Source organism: Rhinoderma darwinii, chromosome 7, assembly GCF_050947455.1.
Source record: "Rhinoderma darwinii isolate aRhiDar2 chromosome 7, aRhiDar2.hap1, whole genome shotgun sequence".
NCBI lineage: Eukaryota > Metazoa > Chordata > Amphibia > Anura > Rhinodermatidae > Rhinoderma > Rhinoderma darwinii.
This window is the reverse complement of record NC_134693.1, coordinates 65,728,746-65,747,302: the sequence shown is the minus strand read 5'-3', so window position 1 is coordinate 65,747,302 and position 18,557 is coordinate 65,728,746. Positions and strand designations below refer to the sequence as shown.

General features: G+C 40.6%; 1 protein-coding gene across 3 annotated transcripts; it reads left to right on the top strand.

Moving 5' to 3' along the window:
* Positions 1 to 288: 288 nt before the first annotated feature.
* On the top strand, positions 289 to 18,178 carry CCDC190 (coiled-coil domain containing 190). Of its 3 annotated transcripts, none has more exons than XM_075833479.1 (6): positions 289 to 465; positions 4,279 to 4,481; positions 6,235 to 6,283; positions 8,614 to 8,815; positions 10,230 to 10,311; positions 17,218 to 18,178. In XM_075833479.1, the coding sequence occupies exons 3-6, from the start codon at positions 6,266 to 6,268 to the stop codon at positions 17,777 to 17,779; spliced, it is 864 nt and encodes a 287-aa protein (XP_075689594.1). In that variant the 5' UTR covers positions 289 to 465; positions 4,279 to 4,481; positions 6,235 to 6,265; the 3' UTR covers positions 17,780 to 18,178. The 3 variants fall into 3 exon arrangements, with proteins under 3 accessions (XP_075689594.1, XP_075689596.1, XP_075689595.1); XM_075833480.1 differs by lacking the exon at positions 289 to 465 and adding an exon at positions 472 to 2,734; XM_075833481.1 differs by lacking the exon at positions 6,235 to 6,283.
* Positions 18,179 to 18,557: the final 379 nt, after the last annotated feature.

Here is an 18,557-nt window from a genome sequence, read left to right as displayed (position 1 = left end):
TTGTGTTTTCTGTATCTACCTACACATATACACAGGGCCGGCGGTGCTGTCACTGCTGTCATCACGGCATCACTGTCCATATATGGACCGTGATGTTGGGAGGAGAGAAGGAGTCCCAGGGGAGCTGTCTGGCACTCAGGGTTGCCAACCGTCCCTTAATTCACGGACAGTCCGTAAAATGAGAGGACTTTTGGCAACTGTCCGGAATAAAAAGAATGCGTCTGTGATTTCTATATTCCTTTCTTGTGCAAGGAGCTGCGCATGTGCAAGTTGTATGCGCCGGGTCACATGCAGGCCGCGTGATGACCTCTCATGTAGCACATTGTTAGCAGCCTTCCCAGCCTCCGCGCACCATGTCTGGTGTGTAGTACTAGCAGGGGCCTCCTGCCCACCAGAGAGGAGGAGGACAACGGAGAGGAGGAAATCCGACAGCCGAGAGAGAGCGGCTTGGCTGGGACCTGACAGGTGACACAGGAGAATCTATGCAGAGCAGGACGCTGGGCTGCCGTTACTTCAGCTTGTACTGCTGATGTGTGAAGCCCCTGCCCGGTGGCTTGCTCTGTATCTAATTCACTGCCCAGCAGCTGTACAGGTCAGCGGCACCCGGCTCCTTCACTGTGTCTGCACCACTGACCTGTATAGCTGCTGCTGGTGCTAAAATCTCCCTAATCTCCCTCGGTACACCCTTCCCCCCAGCACTGGAGCACCACCCCGTGCTGAAGTAGTCAGAGGAGACAGAAGTTGCCGAAGGAGCAGACTACAGGAAGGAGATAAGTGTCAATGTGTCTAAAAACAAAGAGTTGATTAGAGTGTGCCTCAATGTATGTATGTATGTATGTATGTATGTATGTATGTATGTATGTATGTATGTACGTAGCGTGTGTGTAATGGCTCTATATATGTGTGTGTGTGTATATGTAGTTTGTGTGTATGTAATATGTGTGTGCGTGTGTATATATGTGTGCATTCTGTCTATATATGTAGTGTGTGTGTGTGTGTGTAGTGTATGTGTGCAGTATGTGTGCATTGTGTATATGTAGTGTATATGTAGTGTGTGGGCAGTATGTATGTATGTATGTATGTATGTATATGTGCAGTATGTATGTATGTGTGTGCAGTATATATGTGTGCAGTGTGTATGTGTCCAGTGTGTATATGTAGTGTGTGCAGTATATATGTATGCAGTGTGTGGGCAGTATGTGTGCGGTGTGTGAATATGTAGTATGTGTGCATTGTGTATAAGTATGTGTGCAGTATGTATGTATGTATGTATGTGTGCAGTGTGTAGATGTAGTGTGTGCAGTATGTATGCAGTGTGTGAATATGTAGTATGTGTGCATTGTGTATAGGTATGTGTGCAGTATGTATGTATGTATGTATATATGTGTGCAGTGTGTAGATGTAGTGTGTGCAGTATGTTTGTATGTATGTATGTATGTATGTGTGCAGTGTGTAGATGTAGTGTATGTATGTATATATGTGTGCAGTGTGTAGATGTAGTGTGTGCAGTATGTTTGTATGTATGTATGTATGTATGTAGTGTGTGTGTAATGGCTCTATATGTGTGTGTATATGTAGTTTGTGTGTATGTAATATGTGTGTGCGTGTGTATATATGTGTGCATTCTGTCTATATATGTAGTGTGTGTGTGTAGTGTATGTGTGCAGTATGTATGTGTGCATTGTGTATATGTAGTGTATATGTAGTGTGTGGGCAGTATGTATGTATGTATATGTGCCGTATGTATGTGTGTGCAGTATATATGTGTGCAGTGTGTATGTGTGCAGTGTGTATATGTAGTGTGTGCAGTATATATGTATGCAGTGTGTGGGCAGTATGTATGTATGTATGTATGTATGTGTGCGGTGTGTGAATATGTAGTATGTGTGCATTGTGTATAAGTATGTGTGCAGTATGTATGTATGTATGTATGTATGTGTGCAGTGTCTAGTTGTAGTGTGTGCAGTATGTATGTATGTATGCAGTGTGTGAATATGTAGTATGTGTGCATTGTGTATAGGTATGTGTGCAGTATGTATGTATGTATATATGTGTGCAGTGTGTAGATGTAGTGTGTACAGTATGTTTGTATGTATGTATGTGTGCAGTGTGTAGATGTAGTGTGTGCAGTATGTATGTATGTATGTGTGCAGTGTGTAGATATAGTGTATGTATGTATATATGTGTGCAGTGTGTAGATGTAGTGTGTGCAGTATGTTTGTATGTATGTATGTATGTAAGTATGTATGTGTGCATTTTGTAGATAGTGTGTGCAGTATGTATGTATGTATGTGTGCAGTGTGTAGATGTAGTGTGTGCAGTATATATGTGTGTATGGATGTATGTATGTATATGTGCGCATTGTGTATAGGTATGTATGCAGTTTGTAGATGTAGTGTGTGCAGTATGTATGTATGTATGTATGTATGCAGTGTGTAGATGTAGTGTGTGCAGTATGTATGTGTGCAGTGTGTAGATGTAGTGTGTGCAGTATGTATGTATGTGTAGATGTAGTGTGTGCAGTATGTATGTGTGCAGTGTGTAGATGTAGTGTGTGCAGTATGTATGTGTGCAATGTGTATGTTTTTAGTGCGTGTATATGTAGTATGTAGCTATATCTCCAGTGATCCATGTCGCACTCTTTGTATCTTGCACCGATCTTCCTAGAGATGAGGATGTCTTGTCTGCAAGTTTTAGTTCTACAGCCTTGAACTGAACCAGAACATTACAAGAAGTAAAAATGCAGAGTTCACCTGAACCTATTATTATAATCTTTAATAATCTTTAATAATTATTACTTTCTAATTCACAATTAACATAGCTAACCTGGTTATATTAATGTTCGAGAAACCTGTTATTCTCAATTTTCAAAAACTGTCCGTAAAAATTTCTGTTTGTCCATGATTTTGGGCCAACTTGTCCAGAAAAAAATAGATTGGTGGTTGGCAACCCTGGTGGCACTATCTACAGAGGGCACTAAATTTATGGGGGTACAAACTGGGGGCCTAACTTATATATGGGGCAAAAACAGATCCAGACGTCTATATGGGGGTACAAAGTGATGTTTTCTGCCATTTTATGTCGGCCGTGAGTTCCCCCGCAAAGGGGACTATTAAGGCCTCATGCACACGACCGTATTTTTGTCCACCCGTAAATACTGGCGTAAATACGGGTCCTTGGTCACACGTATTCAACCCGTAATGCACCAGTATTTACGGACCAGTGCCCGTAAATACGGGTCCGGTGTCACCCGTATTCTACCCATATTTACGGGCACGTTTTTGGCTGCAAAATTGCACTGCAGTAATCGGCAGCCCTTCTTTCTATCAGTGCAGGATAGAGAGAAGGGACAGCCCTTTCCGTAATAAAAGTAAAAGACGCGTCCCTCTCTTGACATCCAGTCTGACCTCCCTGGATGACGCGGCAGTCCATGTGACCGCTGCAGCCAGTGATTGGCCTGTGATTGGCTGCAGCGGTCACATGGGCTGTAACGTCATCCCAGGAGGCCGGACTGGAGGAAGAAGCAGGGAGTTCTGGGTAAGTATGAACGTCTTTTTTTTTTTTTACAGCTTTATCTATATTGTGATCGGTAGTCACTGTCCCGGGTGCTGAAAGTCACTGCCGATCGTTTAACTCTTTCAGCACCCTGGACAGTGACTATTTACTGACGTTGCCTAGCAACGCTCCCGTAATTACGGGTGCACACACGTAGTCACCCGTAATTACGGGAGGCCCATAGACTTCTATGGGCTGCCCGTGCCGTAATTACGGCCTGAAATAGGACATGTTCTATCTTTTTCAACGGCACGGGCACCTTCCCGTAAGCATATGGGTAGGTACCCGTGGCCAATAGAAGTCTATGGGCCCGTAATTACGGCCCGTAATTACGGGAGTTTTTACTGTCGTGTGCATGGGGCCTAAATCTGTGTCGCCCAAGGGCCCACATAAACCTGGAGCTGGCCCTGCATATACATGCAACTTCTGTAAATTCACACAAGTATGTACAGTATACGTAACAGGAGAGAGCCTTAATAATACTGTAATTATTCATTGTGAAATGTGCCCTGCTTGCGTAGCTATTTGCATATCTTTGTTGCCAATACAGTAACTATAGACTCTCCAATAAGCCATCACCTTCCCTCTATAATGCTGCCTCTCATGTAAAAAGAAGGAAAGAAGCATGTATTGCCTTGACTGTTACTAGCCTTGTCAGTAAGCAGTTAAGTAAGGAATGCTTTGCATCTTTAAAAGCAAGTACCCTTCTCCATCTCTATGCAGTGTTGCAGAACATGTCCCTATCAATAAGCCAGTCAACACTTGTCAACTGCCCTAGCAAGCAGGAAAAATGCTGATCATCTCAGACTGAGAAAAGTCTGTGTCAGCGCTATACTTTATATGTACAGATTTTGATAACGGAAAAGCTTTGGTGGTTTGCGGCACGGAGAGAAGCCTACCTTGTTGTGCTGGATATTCATCTTGTGGTAAGAGACATTATTCTTTATAGCCCTTATAGGCTTTCTGCGTTAGAGAAGTATTTTGTTATGATTATTATTATTATTATTATTAATAAAGCATAAATCTGAAAAACTGCTGTCATTTTTAATAGGTCTTCTAAAATTTATTAAATATTAGATAAAAATAATAAAGTGAAGCTCAATGCTTGGGATTCTTTAAGTATTATATTAAAGAACTATACTAATGGCAATTCTGAAATCTAAACTATATCTATTACCTGAAAGTGATTGGATTTTAGGATACAGTTGTATACTATTGGATACATTTTTTGCTTTCTGTTGGTCATTGAAGTTCATTACAGAGGCATCCTGCAGAAGTATTTGTCAAACGAATAGCACCCAAATTAAGTGTGAAGTGTAGGGGTCAATTCAGATGAAGTCACAGAAAAAAAATCACCTGTGATTTTTGCCACAAATCTGCAGCCAATTCAAGGTAAAATGTGTATATCATACGTGTGGATTTTGCTTTGGATTGTGCTGTGGATTTTATGTGGAAGTCTCATTTTGCATTCTACAGAGTAAAATCCACTACTAAAATCTGCAACATAATATGTATGTGTGAAAACCCACTAGGCACAAATTGGAGCGGAAAAATCCACTACGCATAAATTAGGTTATGAAAATCCACCACGTCTGAAAGTGGTTCTAGCGTCTAGCCTGTATGGTGGTACGCAGAGATCCTAATATACATATTATGGACCCATAGGCACTCAGTGGGGCGAATACCTAAATATATATATGTGTATACTGTATAATATTAAGAAAATCTGATCCTGGTCCCTGCTACTAAAGCCCACAGCGAGATTTAATCTATATGATATTACGTTCGTTCGCGTGAACTAATCAACGTTATCAATTATGCATGTACAGCAGCAGAGGCCATGGACGATACAGTCACATTATTATGTTATATGACTGCAAGGATCTGAAGTCATAAGAACATTGTGAGGATTGGGTTGAGCAGGGCAGTTTTCCAAAACAAAGTACATTAGTTAACAGTTAACCTCACCTAAAATGTACTTATTGATTACTTTAGTACTGACTAACCAAGGAAGAAGCATGTAATTCTAATCTACGTACCTAATAATCTGGTTTGACTACTTCCTGGAGTATGACACATTCGAAGAAGGAAGTAACTTCTTGATCCTTGAACATATGCAGTAACCCAGGGTAGAATAACAGCCTGTTCATATCACCGTTGGGCTTCTATTCATCGGTTCCGTTCAACCTTTCCGTCAGAGGTACCAATGAACGGAAAGCAAAACGGAAACCATATCTTCCATTTGCATTATCATTGATTTCAATGGTAATTCTTCCATTGCAGTTGGTTTCCGTTTGGTAAAGTTTCAGTTTTTTCGCGGGAACAATAACGTAGTCGACTGATAAATGGAAGCCCAACGCTGATTGCAACACACCCTAATAGAGTATTTTAATCTTATCATAGATGTTTTTAGCCCACTTCATTAGAGTGTACCTCAAGATAATGTCAATCATATTGCATATATAATAGTACCAGTCACACACCACGTATATAGAGCTGTTGTGGCTTCTTTAACAGACGCAGTGAAAGATGTAGTATATCTATAATAGTATAAGCCCCAGTTCATATACAGCATAGACGTTAAGAAAATGCATAATTCTCCATTTTATCATAATCAACCAATTCATTTTAGAAGTGTTGGGTTTTATAAGTTTTAAGTGTGTTATTTATTTTTGCAAGTTAGGTTGTTGGTGACCTTTGGTAATAACCTATGAACAGGCCCCCACAGGTAATATGTTTCTGCAGTCAGCATACAACTCTGCAAGGACAAAAAAAATCAGTCGTTTTTTGCAGGCGGAAAATCGGCCTCAAAATTATGTTTGGAAGTTTGAGGCAGATTTTCCACTGCCTGCACGCTGATATTCGCAGCATTTTTCGCCCGTGGCCATTGAGCGCCGCGGGCATACAACTCTGCATAATACGCTGTCTCTGCCTCCAAAACCGCCTCCGCATTCCATTGAAATCAATGGGAGGCATTTTCGGCCGGTGTCTGGAGAGTTTTGTGGCACGGTTTCTGCGCCCAAAAAATTGTCAGAATACTCTGTGTGAACTCACTCGTAGCACTTTGTAAAGATAATGTTTATCGCTCGGCTAACAAAGCAAAAGTTATTGTTTTGGGTGTCTAAAGTTTCAATACAGAACTCAAACTGCTTGTTTCAGTGCTCTGACTTTTCAGGTTCCATTAATTTGACATATACGAGGAACGTGACCATAGAGCCTCATTGACCATGAGGCCACCAGTACGCCAAAAGAGTGTACTTTTCTCTTACGTCCAGGCGGTATACATCAGCAACCCTTTTTTAACTGTATTGAATAGCATAGTTCATTGCATTTTTCAATGTAGACATCCTTCAAAATAATATATGTATATTGCACAGTATGAGGTATTTTTATAATGGAAGTTAATGGTCGATGTATGCAACTGTATGGCATAAAATTCTTCGACGTATATGTCAATAGGAATGCCCCAAATGCAGTGTGAATAAAGCCTGTGGCATGTGTCTGAACCCACCTGCAATCATGTGGATGACTTACATTATTTTTTAGGAAACAGCTATTTTTCCTATACAAAATTCTATAAAGAAACCATATAGTGTCATAATCGCATGCAACATATTATTTCAGGTGCGGGAGGATTATGGTGGGATTGCCAGTAGGCCACTGCTGCAGTGGACTGTGCCCATTTGATACATTCTATTTCCTTTCCATGGAAGTAATAGAAAAGACTATAAAGACACAATGCAACACTGTCAGCATTGCAGTTACAAAGTATTCCATATAGATATGAGACAATTTCCTGCGTTCCTTCTTACTCGCATAAGTCTGAATCTAAAGAATGGGGCCACAGATGGGTTAGATGATGAGTGTCAATATATTAATGGAAAAGGGGCACTACGCAGCCTGAGGTCCAGCAGATGTCTTACCAGCTGCCTGTGTCTATAAGGTCTCATGCGCACGACCATAAAAATTTTTCCTGTTCGCATATACGATCCAACAACTACAGATACACATCCGTAGCCATCCACCATTGCGGAAGCGCCCATAGACTTCTACGGGTGAGTCCGTGCCGCAGTTGCGGACAAGAATAGGGCATGTTCTATATATTTGCAGATCATTACTATGGGCCGAAGACACATTCATAAATATAAGGTGACCATGGCCAATAGAAATGAATGGGTCCGCAATTTCAACCATAATTACGGATTCTGTAATTACAGATGAAAACTATGGTTATGTGCATGGGGCCTAAGACCAATATATGGCAGCCCTAACCATAATAAGGGCACATTTTGGTACTCTCCAAGCACAGTATGATATTAGCTTTCTTGTATTGATAAGTACTAAAAGATATCGATTTACCTATCATACTAGAGGTTTCTAATACACACCTTTAAAACGTGAGACATAAGTTCAGGGGAAATAAATGACCATATGGATTTTTAGATTTCAGGGAACTGCAAAAACGAAATTTGCATAATAAGTAAAAGTAAGGGTCCATTCACACGATCGTGAACAACGTCCGTGTGCTGCGCATGGGAATCACGCACAGCACACGGACCCATTGATTTCAATGGGGCTGTTCAAACATGCGTGAGTTTTCACGAAGCGAGAGTACGCTGTGTGAAACTCACTGCATGTCCTACATTGGTGCGTTTTCATGCACCTACACGCCCATTAAAGTCAATGGGTGCGTGAAAACCACGCACTGCACACGGATGCACATCCGTGTGCAGTGCGTGATTTGCAGATTCACTTGAGTTATTCGCGCGCGCGAATCTGATATGCTCGTGTGAATGTAGCCTTAGACCAACAGTTCATAAATAACAGTGACAGCCTGATGCAATAACAACATTTGGCCCTGTCCCCAACATGGGGTGCTGTCACTTCTTGTTATTTTAATGTATGTCCATGTTTTGCCACCATATAACTGTTGTAGGAATGTGAAGCCTTTACCTAGATATTCATTGGTGTAAGAATTATGCAGTACAGTTGTGTCCGCTCGCATGGCTTGAAAGTTACTTATGTAACATATGTCACTCGTGTGATGTCGTTAATCAGTTCTTTGAAGTGATGCAGCGTTCCAGACATCTTGGTAACAACATGGATAAGCAATGGGAGTCTGAGAGGCGCGGAGCTAAGAGAGCAGAAGTAAGGCTCAACAATGGGATTCAAGAAATTGAGGAAGCTCAGCATTACCATATGAACAGCATGACGAAAGAGCAAAAACGATTACAGAAAGATCTCGTCAGGATCAAGCAAGGTAAGAAGTCAGTCTACAACTATGAAGCTATGATTTTGCCTCAGGTTGTTCTGCTTTTGATGGTCTTATGGCAGTGAGTTAAAAGTTATATTTCACACTCCATCGTTTCTTAAACAGTTAACATATAGACCTTATGTACAGAGTGCATGGAGGCACATGAACTGCAATGTGGGTGCGCAGTACAAACCTGTATTACAGTCCGTGTTCTATCTCCATGCATCTCTGTAAAGCACCATATTCTTCCCTAGAAGCAATGCCCTCGGGAGGAGAATACCATGGTAATACGCCATTAGATCCTGCATGCCTTTTCTTTTGTTGCTTTTTACTTTCTATTGCTGAGCCAGGCCTATACTACACTAAACAATCCTATTAAAGAGGCTCTGTCACCAGATTTTGCAACCCCTATCTGCTATTGCAGCAGATCGGCGCTGCAATGTAGATTACAGTAACGTTTTTATTTTCAAAAAACGAGCATTTTTGGCCAAGTTATGACCATTTTTGTATTTATGCAAATGAGGCTTGCAAAAGTACAACTGGGCGTGTTTACAGTAAAAGTACAACTGGGCGTGTATTATGTGCGTACATCGGGGCGTTTTTACTTCTTTTACTAGCTGGGCATTAGGAATGGGAGTGTATGATGCTGACAAATCAGCATCATCCACTTCTGTTCGTTACCACCCAGCTTCTGGCAGTGCAGACACAGCCGTGTTCTCGAGAGATCACGCTGTGACGTCACTCACTTCCTGCCCCAGGTCCTGCATCGTGTCGGCCACATTGGCACCAGAGGCTACAGTTGATTCTGCAGCAGCATCAGCGTTTGCAGGTAAGTAGCTACATCGACTTACCTGCAAACGCCGATGCTGCTGCAGAATCAACTGTAGCCTCTGGTGCCGATGTGTCCTCGCTCGTCCGACACAATGCAAGACCTGGGGCAGGAAGTGAGTGACGAGACAGCGTGATCTCTCGAGAACACGGCTGTGTCTGCACTGCCAGAAGCTGGGCGTTCTGAAGAGAAGTGGATGATACTTCTCGTCAGAATGCCCAGCTAGTAAAAGTAGTAAAAACGCCCCGATGTACGCACATAATACACGCCCAGTTGTACTTTTACTTTAAACACGCCCAGTTGGACTTTAGCAAGCCTCATTTGCATAAATATAAAAATGGTCATAACTTGGCCAAAAATGCTCGTTTTTTAAAAATAAAAACGTTACTCTTATCTACATTGCAGTGCCGATCTGCTGCAATAGCAGATAGGGGTTGCAAAATCTGGTGACAGAGCCTCTTTAAGTATTGTAAGCTGTTTCGCCCCTTGGATTTATGAAGTAGTGCATTTCTCTGGGATAAGTGCTTGCTATTGCATTTAACTATAGTAAAATGTACATTTTAAAGTCAGTCCATGTATTATATGTTTCAGCTACTGTTAAGAAAACCTCAAATGTGAAAAGCAACCATAACACAGAAATTCCACAAGCCCAAGGCACAGATATTGGGAAGAGGTGAGATTACAGTTTTCTAAACACATTTTATTGACATACTGTACATTCAAATTATTATTAAAGACTGCAGCTTTTTCCACACTGTCAGTTTTATCATGTAAATGTGAATATTTATAGGACTATTAATCCTCAAAAGAAATCTCACAAAATTATGGTATAGAAACAAATATATGGTGACCTTTACCATTGGGGATCCACAGGTGAAAACATTGGGCCCTCTTCTTTTTAATATGTTTATAGATGACCTTGTAGAGGGTTTACAGAGTATAATTTCAGTATTTGCAGATGATAATGAGCTCTGTAAAGTAATCAACACAGAGGAGGATAATGTAATACTGCAGAGGGATTTGGGGAAACTGGAGGTTTCAGCAGAGAAATGGCAAATTAAGTTTAATGTGGATAAATGTAAGGTTAAGCACTTGGGCCGAGGAAACAAATTTTAAAATTATACATTAAATAGGTAAAACACTGTGTAAAACTGCTACTGAAAAAAACTTGGGGATATTGGTGGATGGCAAATTTACCTTTAGCACCAGTGCCAGGCAGCTGCTGCCAAGGTAAATTAAATCATGGGATGCATCAAAAGAGGCATAGATGCTCAAGACAAGCACATAGTTTTGCCTCTATACAAATCACTAGTCAGACCACATATGGAAAATTGTGCACAATTTTGGGCACCTGTGTATAAGAAGGACATGGCTGAACTAGAAGGGCGACCAAGGTAATTAAGGAAATGGGTGGATTTCAGTACCAAGAAAGATGATCAAACTTGGGACTATTCAGTTTAGAAAAAAGACGGCTTAGGGGGGATCTAATTACAATGTACAAATATATAACTGTACAGTACAGAGGTCTTTCTATTAATCTTTTACACCTGGGCCTCTAAAAATGATAAGGGGGCATCCTCTACATCACAGACGACGTTTCTTTACAGTGAGATCAGTGAGACTATGGAACTCTCTGCCACAGGATGTTGTGATGGTTGACTCTTTGAACAAGTTCAAGAAGGGCCTTCATAAAAAATAAAATATTACAAGTTTCGAGTACTAGATTCTGGAGATGGGACGTTGATCCAGGGATTTATTCTGATTTTCATATTTGGAGTCAGGGAGGAATTTTTCCCGTTGTGAGGTAATTGACATTAACCTCATGGGGGTTTTCGCCTTCCTCTGGATTAACACGGTAGGATTATAGGTTGGACCGGTTTCTTTTTTCAACCTAATCAAAAATGTAACTATGTCCCTATTCCGTTCTTATGCCTGTGGTTCATCGGGGGATTTAGATAAGGTTACCCAGGTAACTATATACTAAAGTGATTTAAATATCATACAGGCACTGGTCAAAAAAGGTTATGTGCTGATTCAATAGGACAGTTTGATCACAAAGCTGTTCTTTGTTGCTTATATCACTGCTTTCCCTGCACCTTGACACTGTCATAGCGGCTAGCTGTAGCCACATTACAGATTTATATAGCATCCCAGTTCAATACTAGCTGTATAAATCTATAAGTAGTTAGCACTCTCTACTGATGGATGCATGTAGCCAGTGTTATATTATTTATCATGTCACAAAATAGGACTCCACTATACAGATACAATATGATATTAATCAGCACATAACTTTGGACCTGAAAACAGAATGATGGAGATTAACCCTTTCAGGACCAAGGGTCATCGATGCCTCAATGACCAGCCCCATTTTTTCAAATCTGACGTGTCATTTTATGTGCTAATATCTCTGGAATGCTTTTGCCTATCCAAGCGATTCAGAGATTGTTTTCTCATGACATATTGTACTTTATGTTAGTGGAAAAATGTGATCAATAAATTCATAGCTTATTTGTGAAAAACACCAAATTTTAAATAAAATTTGCAAAAATTATAATTTTTCTCATATTAAATATAATCTACTTTTAAAACAGATAGTAATACCACACAAAATTGCTGCTAATTAACATCCCCCATATGTCTACTTTATATTTGCATTGTTTTTTGAACATTATTTTATTTTTCTAGGACGTTACAAGGCTTAGAACTTTAGCAGCAATTTCTCACATTTTCAAGAAAATGTCAAAAGGCTGTTTTGTTAAGGACCAGTTCTGTTCTGAAGTGGCTTTAAGGGCCTTATGTACTAGATAGGCCCCATAAATCACCCCATTTTCAAAACTGCACCCCTCAAAGTATTCAAAACAGCATTCAGAAAGTTTATTAACCCTTTAGGCGTTTCACAAGAGTTAAAGCAAAGTAGAGGTGAAGTTTACAAATTTCATTTTTTTTGCCGAAATTCATTTGTAATAAATTTTTTCCTGCAACACAGAAGGTTTTACCAGAGAAATGCAACTCAATATTTATTGCCCAGATTCTGCACCATGTCAGGTTTGAGGAGGTCTTGTGGTGCCAAAACAGTGGAATCTCCCGAAAAGTGGCTTAGGAAACTACACACCTCAAGGAATTTATCTAGGGGTATAGTTAGCATTTTGATCATGAAACTTTCCCTGCGATCACATGATTGGGACCTGATCATGTCTCCGGGACCAGAGGCAGGGGTTAACAGCGCGATCCGGGTGTCAGCACTACTCTGAGACACCCCGATCGCGCTTTTAACACACACTGTGAATTCAGAGCGGCGCTGCACAGAGCCCAGCAAGCGCCGACATGAATTTACTGTGGTCGGTCAGGAAACAGTTAATAACGGTGATCATATTCTCTGTAGCCGAACCAATCGGTTCGGCTGTCAGAGAACAGGTTGCTGGGGAGCTGGGGACACTGATACCGCCGACGTCAAAGTGATCTCCCCAGCGCTATGCCGGCAGAAGCAGAGGTCTGCAGATTCACGTCCTATCAGCACAGGGTATATTCGAATAGGACGTGAATCTACAGATTGTCGGCATGAAAGGGTTAAAGGGACTTGCTGGTTTACATAGTTACATAAGTTGAAAAAAGACAGGTCCATCAAGTTCAACCTTTCCCAATAAATTACAAGTCATTCTTTGCTAGATTAGTTATAACCCTCAATGCCATTCGTCATTAGATAAGCATCTAGTCCTTTTTTTAATGCTGACATAGTATCTTCCATTACTACCTCTTGGGGTAAGGCATTCCATAGTTTGACTACTCTTACTGTAAAGAACCCTTTCCTATATTGATGTCTGAAACGCCTTTCTTCCACACAGAATGAATGTCCCCTGGTCCATTGTAATGTACTGGAAAAATAACCGATTATGTGCCAGTCCTTTGTATTGACCACACATACACTTACACATGTTAATAAGATCACATCTAAGGTGTCTTTTTTCGAAGTTGAACAAGCCCAATTTCTCTAGTCTTTCATTGTAAGCGACACCTCCCATACCATTTAATATTCTAGTCTTTCATTGTAAGAGACAATATTTAGAAAACCTATTTTAAAATACCCTATTAGGGAAGTCTAAGTTAATAAATCAAGATTCTGAATGGAGGATACTTATCTGTCAGCTAGGGAGCGGCTACAAAAAGCATCTCTCGCTCTAGAGGACCCGGCATGTTCTTACATTACATGGTCAGCAAATTAATTTTAATAGGAACTGTGAAATGTTTTGTTTCTCCAGCAATGGCACTGCTGGTGAATTGTCTACTTGCCTCCAGCTTCCCACACATTTAACATCTAATCGCTAGTGGTTCCGATGATCAGCATATTGTCAGGGTTACATTTCTAACAAAAAGCTATTGTCCAAAGCTCACAACCCCCTTTAACTATAAAGATGTATTACATTTGGAGTTTTTCTATGAGGCCTTCACCTAGTCCTGAATCCAGCCTAGACAATCAGCTGTTTTGAAGGGGCCACAGTGTTCATACGAGCGCTGCTCCCCCTTCATTCCGGTCACTGCTCGTACTGTGAATTGCTGACATATCAGTAGCGGTGATTCACAGTGTTACAACCTTCTCCCATTAAAGTGAATGGGAGAAGGCTGTAATACTGTGCACAGCCGCTACTGCTGTGTCACCAATTCACAGTACGAGCAGTGACCGGAATGAAGGGGAAGCAGTGCTTGTACAAAGGCAGAGGGCATGCAGGGGCCAGGTAGAGGTCAGTCAGTGTGGTACAACTTCAGACAATAGGGGCATGGCCAGATGTGGCGGAATTGCTGTGGAATTCTCCAGTGGACGTTTTTTACAGTGGTTTCAATAAATTTTTAGGCAAGTGAGTTCAGATGTTGCAGAAAACTCCGCTGCGGACCATAGGCTGCGGTGCAGAATTTTCCCTCCGCAGCATGCTCTGTCTGATGCGGAGAAGAAGTGGAATTTCACTGCGGATTTCAGCCTTTGCAATGCAAAAACTGAAATCTGTGGCAAGTCCGGTGTCTTTTCTGCAACGTCTGAATTACCTGTCAAATATGCAACTGCTCGTGCAGATTTGTTGCATAAATGCCCCAAATCTGCACCAACATTTGCAACAGAAAAAGTCTGCCACGTCTGGCCGTGCCCTAGTTGTTTGAGAAGGGGGTTTTATTTTGATAACTGCTTCTGTACAGCTCAGTAACATGCAGCAGTAGCTGTAAGACCAGGAACACACACACACACACACACACACACACAGTTTTGATGCAGTTTGTTGCTCAGTTTTTTTTTAGCCAAAGACAGAAATAAATCCAAAAGGAAGGAAAAGTATAAAGAAAAATCTGATGCATCTCCTTTCTTTTGTGTCCACTCCTGTGCTTGGCTCAAAAAAAAAAACTGAGCCCAAAAAATTGCATCAAAACTGTGTTTGTGATCCTGGCATTATTATCTTTGGGGGCGAAGGACCTTTATTGTACAGAGCACCTTGGAAATTCCCAATTGGTTGGACCACAATGAAAGAAATAAAGGCCCTGGCATGTTAATGATCCTTCAGGGTCCATTTTCCTCATTATTACAATTTTCCCAAAGTTTTGGTGCAGTTTTTGATTGATCTTTTTCACCCAAAACCAGGGTTTATATATATATATATATATATATATATATATATATATATATATATATATATATATATATATATATATATACAGTGAAGGAAATAAGTATTTGATCCCTTGCTGATTTTGTAAGTTTGCTCACTGTCAAAGACATGAACAGTCTAGAATTTTTAGGCTAGATTAATTTTACCAGTGAGAGATTATATATATAAAAAAAAAAAAAACAGAAAATCAAATAGTCAAAATTATATATATTTATTTGCATTGTGCACAGAGAAATAAGTGTTTGATCCCCTACCAACCATTAAGAGTTCAGCCTCCTCCAGACCAGTTACACGCTCCAAATCAACTTGGTGCCTGCATTAAAGACAGCTGTCTTAAATGGTCACCTGCATAAAAGACTCCTGTCCACAGACTCAATTAATCAGTCTGACTCTAACCTCTACAACATGGGCAAGACCAAAGAGCTTTCTAAGGATGTCAGGGTCAAGATCATAGACCTGCACAAGGCTGGAATGGGCTACAAAACCATAAGTAAGACGCTGGGTGAGAAGGAGACAACTGTTGGTGCAATAGTTAGAAAATGGAAGACATACAAAATGACTGTCAATCGACATCGACCTGGGGCTCCATGCAAAATCTCACCTCGTGGGGTATCCTTGATCCTGAGGGGGGAACTTGTTAATGATCTCAAGGCAGCTGGGACCACAGTCACCAAGAAAACCATTGGTAACACATTACGCCGTAATGGATTAAAATCCTGCAGTGCCCGCAAGGTCCCCCTGCTCAAGAAGGCACATGTACAGGCCCGTCTGAAGTTTGCAAATGAACATCTGGATGATTCTGAGAGTGATTGGGAGAAGGTGCTGTGGTCAGATGAGACTAAAATTGAGCTCTTTGGCATTAACTCAACTCGCCGTGTTTGGAGGAAGAGAAATGCTGCCTATGACCCAAAGAACACCGTCCCCACTGTCAAGCATGGAGGTGGAAACATTATGTTTTGGGTGTTTCTCTGCTAAAGGCACAGGACTACTTCACCGCATCAATGGGAGAATGGATGGAGCCATGTACCGTCAAATCCTGAGTGACAACCTCCTTCCCTCCACCAGGACATTAAAAATGGCTCGTGGCTGGGTCTTCCAGCACGACAATGACCCGAAACATACAGCCAAGGCAACAAAAGAGTGGCTCAAAAAGAAGCACATTAAGGTCTTGGAGTAGCCTAGCCAGTCTCCAGACCTTAATCCCATCGAAAACTTATGGAGGGAGCTGAAGATCCGAGTTGCCAAGCGACAGCCTCGAAATCTTAATGATTTACCGATGATCTGCAAAGAGCAGTGGGCCAAAATTCCATCTAACATGTGTGCAAACCTCATCATCAACTACAAAAAACGTCTGACTGCTGTGCTTGCCAACAAGGGTTTTGCCACCAAGTATTAAGTCTTGTTTGCCAAAGGGATCAAATACTTATTTCTCTGTGCACAATGGAAATAAATCTATATAATTTTGACAATGTGATTTTCAGTTTTTTTTTTTATATAATCTATCTCTCACTGGTAAAATTAACCTAGCTTAAAAATTCTAGACTCTTCTTTGACAGTGGGCAATCTTACAAAATCAGCAAGGGATCAAATACTTATTTCCTTCACTATATATATATATATATATATATATATATATATATATATATATATATAAACTTCACTGCATACTGCTACACTGTGTGAATAGGTTTTGAAGGGAGATTTTTGAATAATCACCAGTAGACTATGAGCTTGGACTCCGTAACTGCTAAAAAAAAACTGCCATAGACTGGCCGAACTATCAGACATTTCCATGATTAAAAAAGTATGACACAATTTTTGAGTATTTTGTTTTAGTGTGAAGCTCACCTATTTATATTATACCAACTATTATTACTCTATGAACGTACAAGTATGAATAAAATCTGGTTTTATCTTTTGTTTACCTGAAGTGTGAGAAGTCAGGTGGTAGCTCCTCCAGTCATAGCATCTGGATCATCTATGACTCTTCAAATGCGTATAAATGACTTCATGGATGGCGTAAAAAAGGGAAAGGCAGAAAATCTTCAGAAAAACGAAACTGAATTGTCACTGTCTGGAACCAATATAACAGACACTAAATCTTCTCCAGCTAGGAGACTCAGCATCTGTTCAGTAGCGGAGGACACCATGCCCAAGAGTGATCTGCCAGGAAAATCAACTGGTATACTGTCTAATACAACTGATAAAACACCTGGCTCTGCAAACCCACAGTTTCTTAGACAGAGACGAGGTTCTCTTTTCAAGGATAAGCCAGCTTTTGATGAAGAAGTCTATGCCCCTGATGGGGGTCTTCGTACCTTACATACAATGCCTGACTTGATGGATTCTCTGGAGGAAGCCAAAAATGCCAGATATATTCGACATAGGGTCAAACCAGAGTCTGAAAAAGAACTGAGTGTTGGTGACATATTCCAAAAGGAAGATAGCAGTGGCTTCCCCCAAGATAAAGCAAGTGAAAATGGACAATACTAGGGAGACAATATAAAACAGGTCTATCTATTTCTTTATTACCAGACATTCTAAAAATGATTCATGCTTTTATCACTGTACAAGTTATTTGTCCTTTATATTGTAAGCTCTATTGATGTATTTACATAATGCACTTTCCGTGCAGCTTTTGAAGGCCAGAACCATCAGCAGATTCAATAAAAGAGTAGTACTAGAATCTTTTCTATATACTCCCCCTCCCTTTATGATGCACTCCTGGCTGTGGCTTCAAAAACTGCATAAAAAAACGGCACTAAAACTGCAATGTGGGAATAAGGCAGGGTCATTATCATTTTCTCATTGTAAGTATTTTTATTTTATTTTTTTTTTATTCATTTGCTTCCTTTATCATTTTTTTGTTTACTGTTTTCCCAGATTGTACAGCTTTGCAAAATTTGTTGGTGCAATATAAATAAAGTTTATTATTATTTGTCAAGTCAACTTAACACATACAATACTTTTCTATCTGTGATATGTATTTAAAATGTAAAGTATATAAGCCAAGCAATGGATTTTTGTAAAGTATTTTTAGCCTGGAGAAAAGAGCAGACATGGCACACCTGGATACAGGACAAATGGACGTGGTATTCTGCAGTAACGCCTGGCATGCCAACCAATGATACCAAGTGTCTTTCATCCTCAATGTCATTGGCCCTGGAAAACCAAAGACCCAATGTGGGAGGTTCCCGATGTCTCCACAGCAGGGCAATGCAGAATCAGGCTGCATTAATCAGATGATGTAGAAGGGACTGTTTTTACCAGA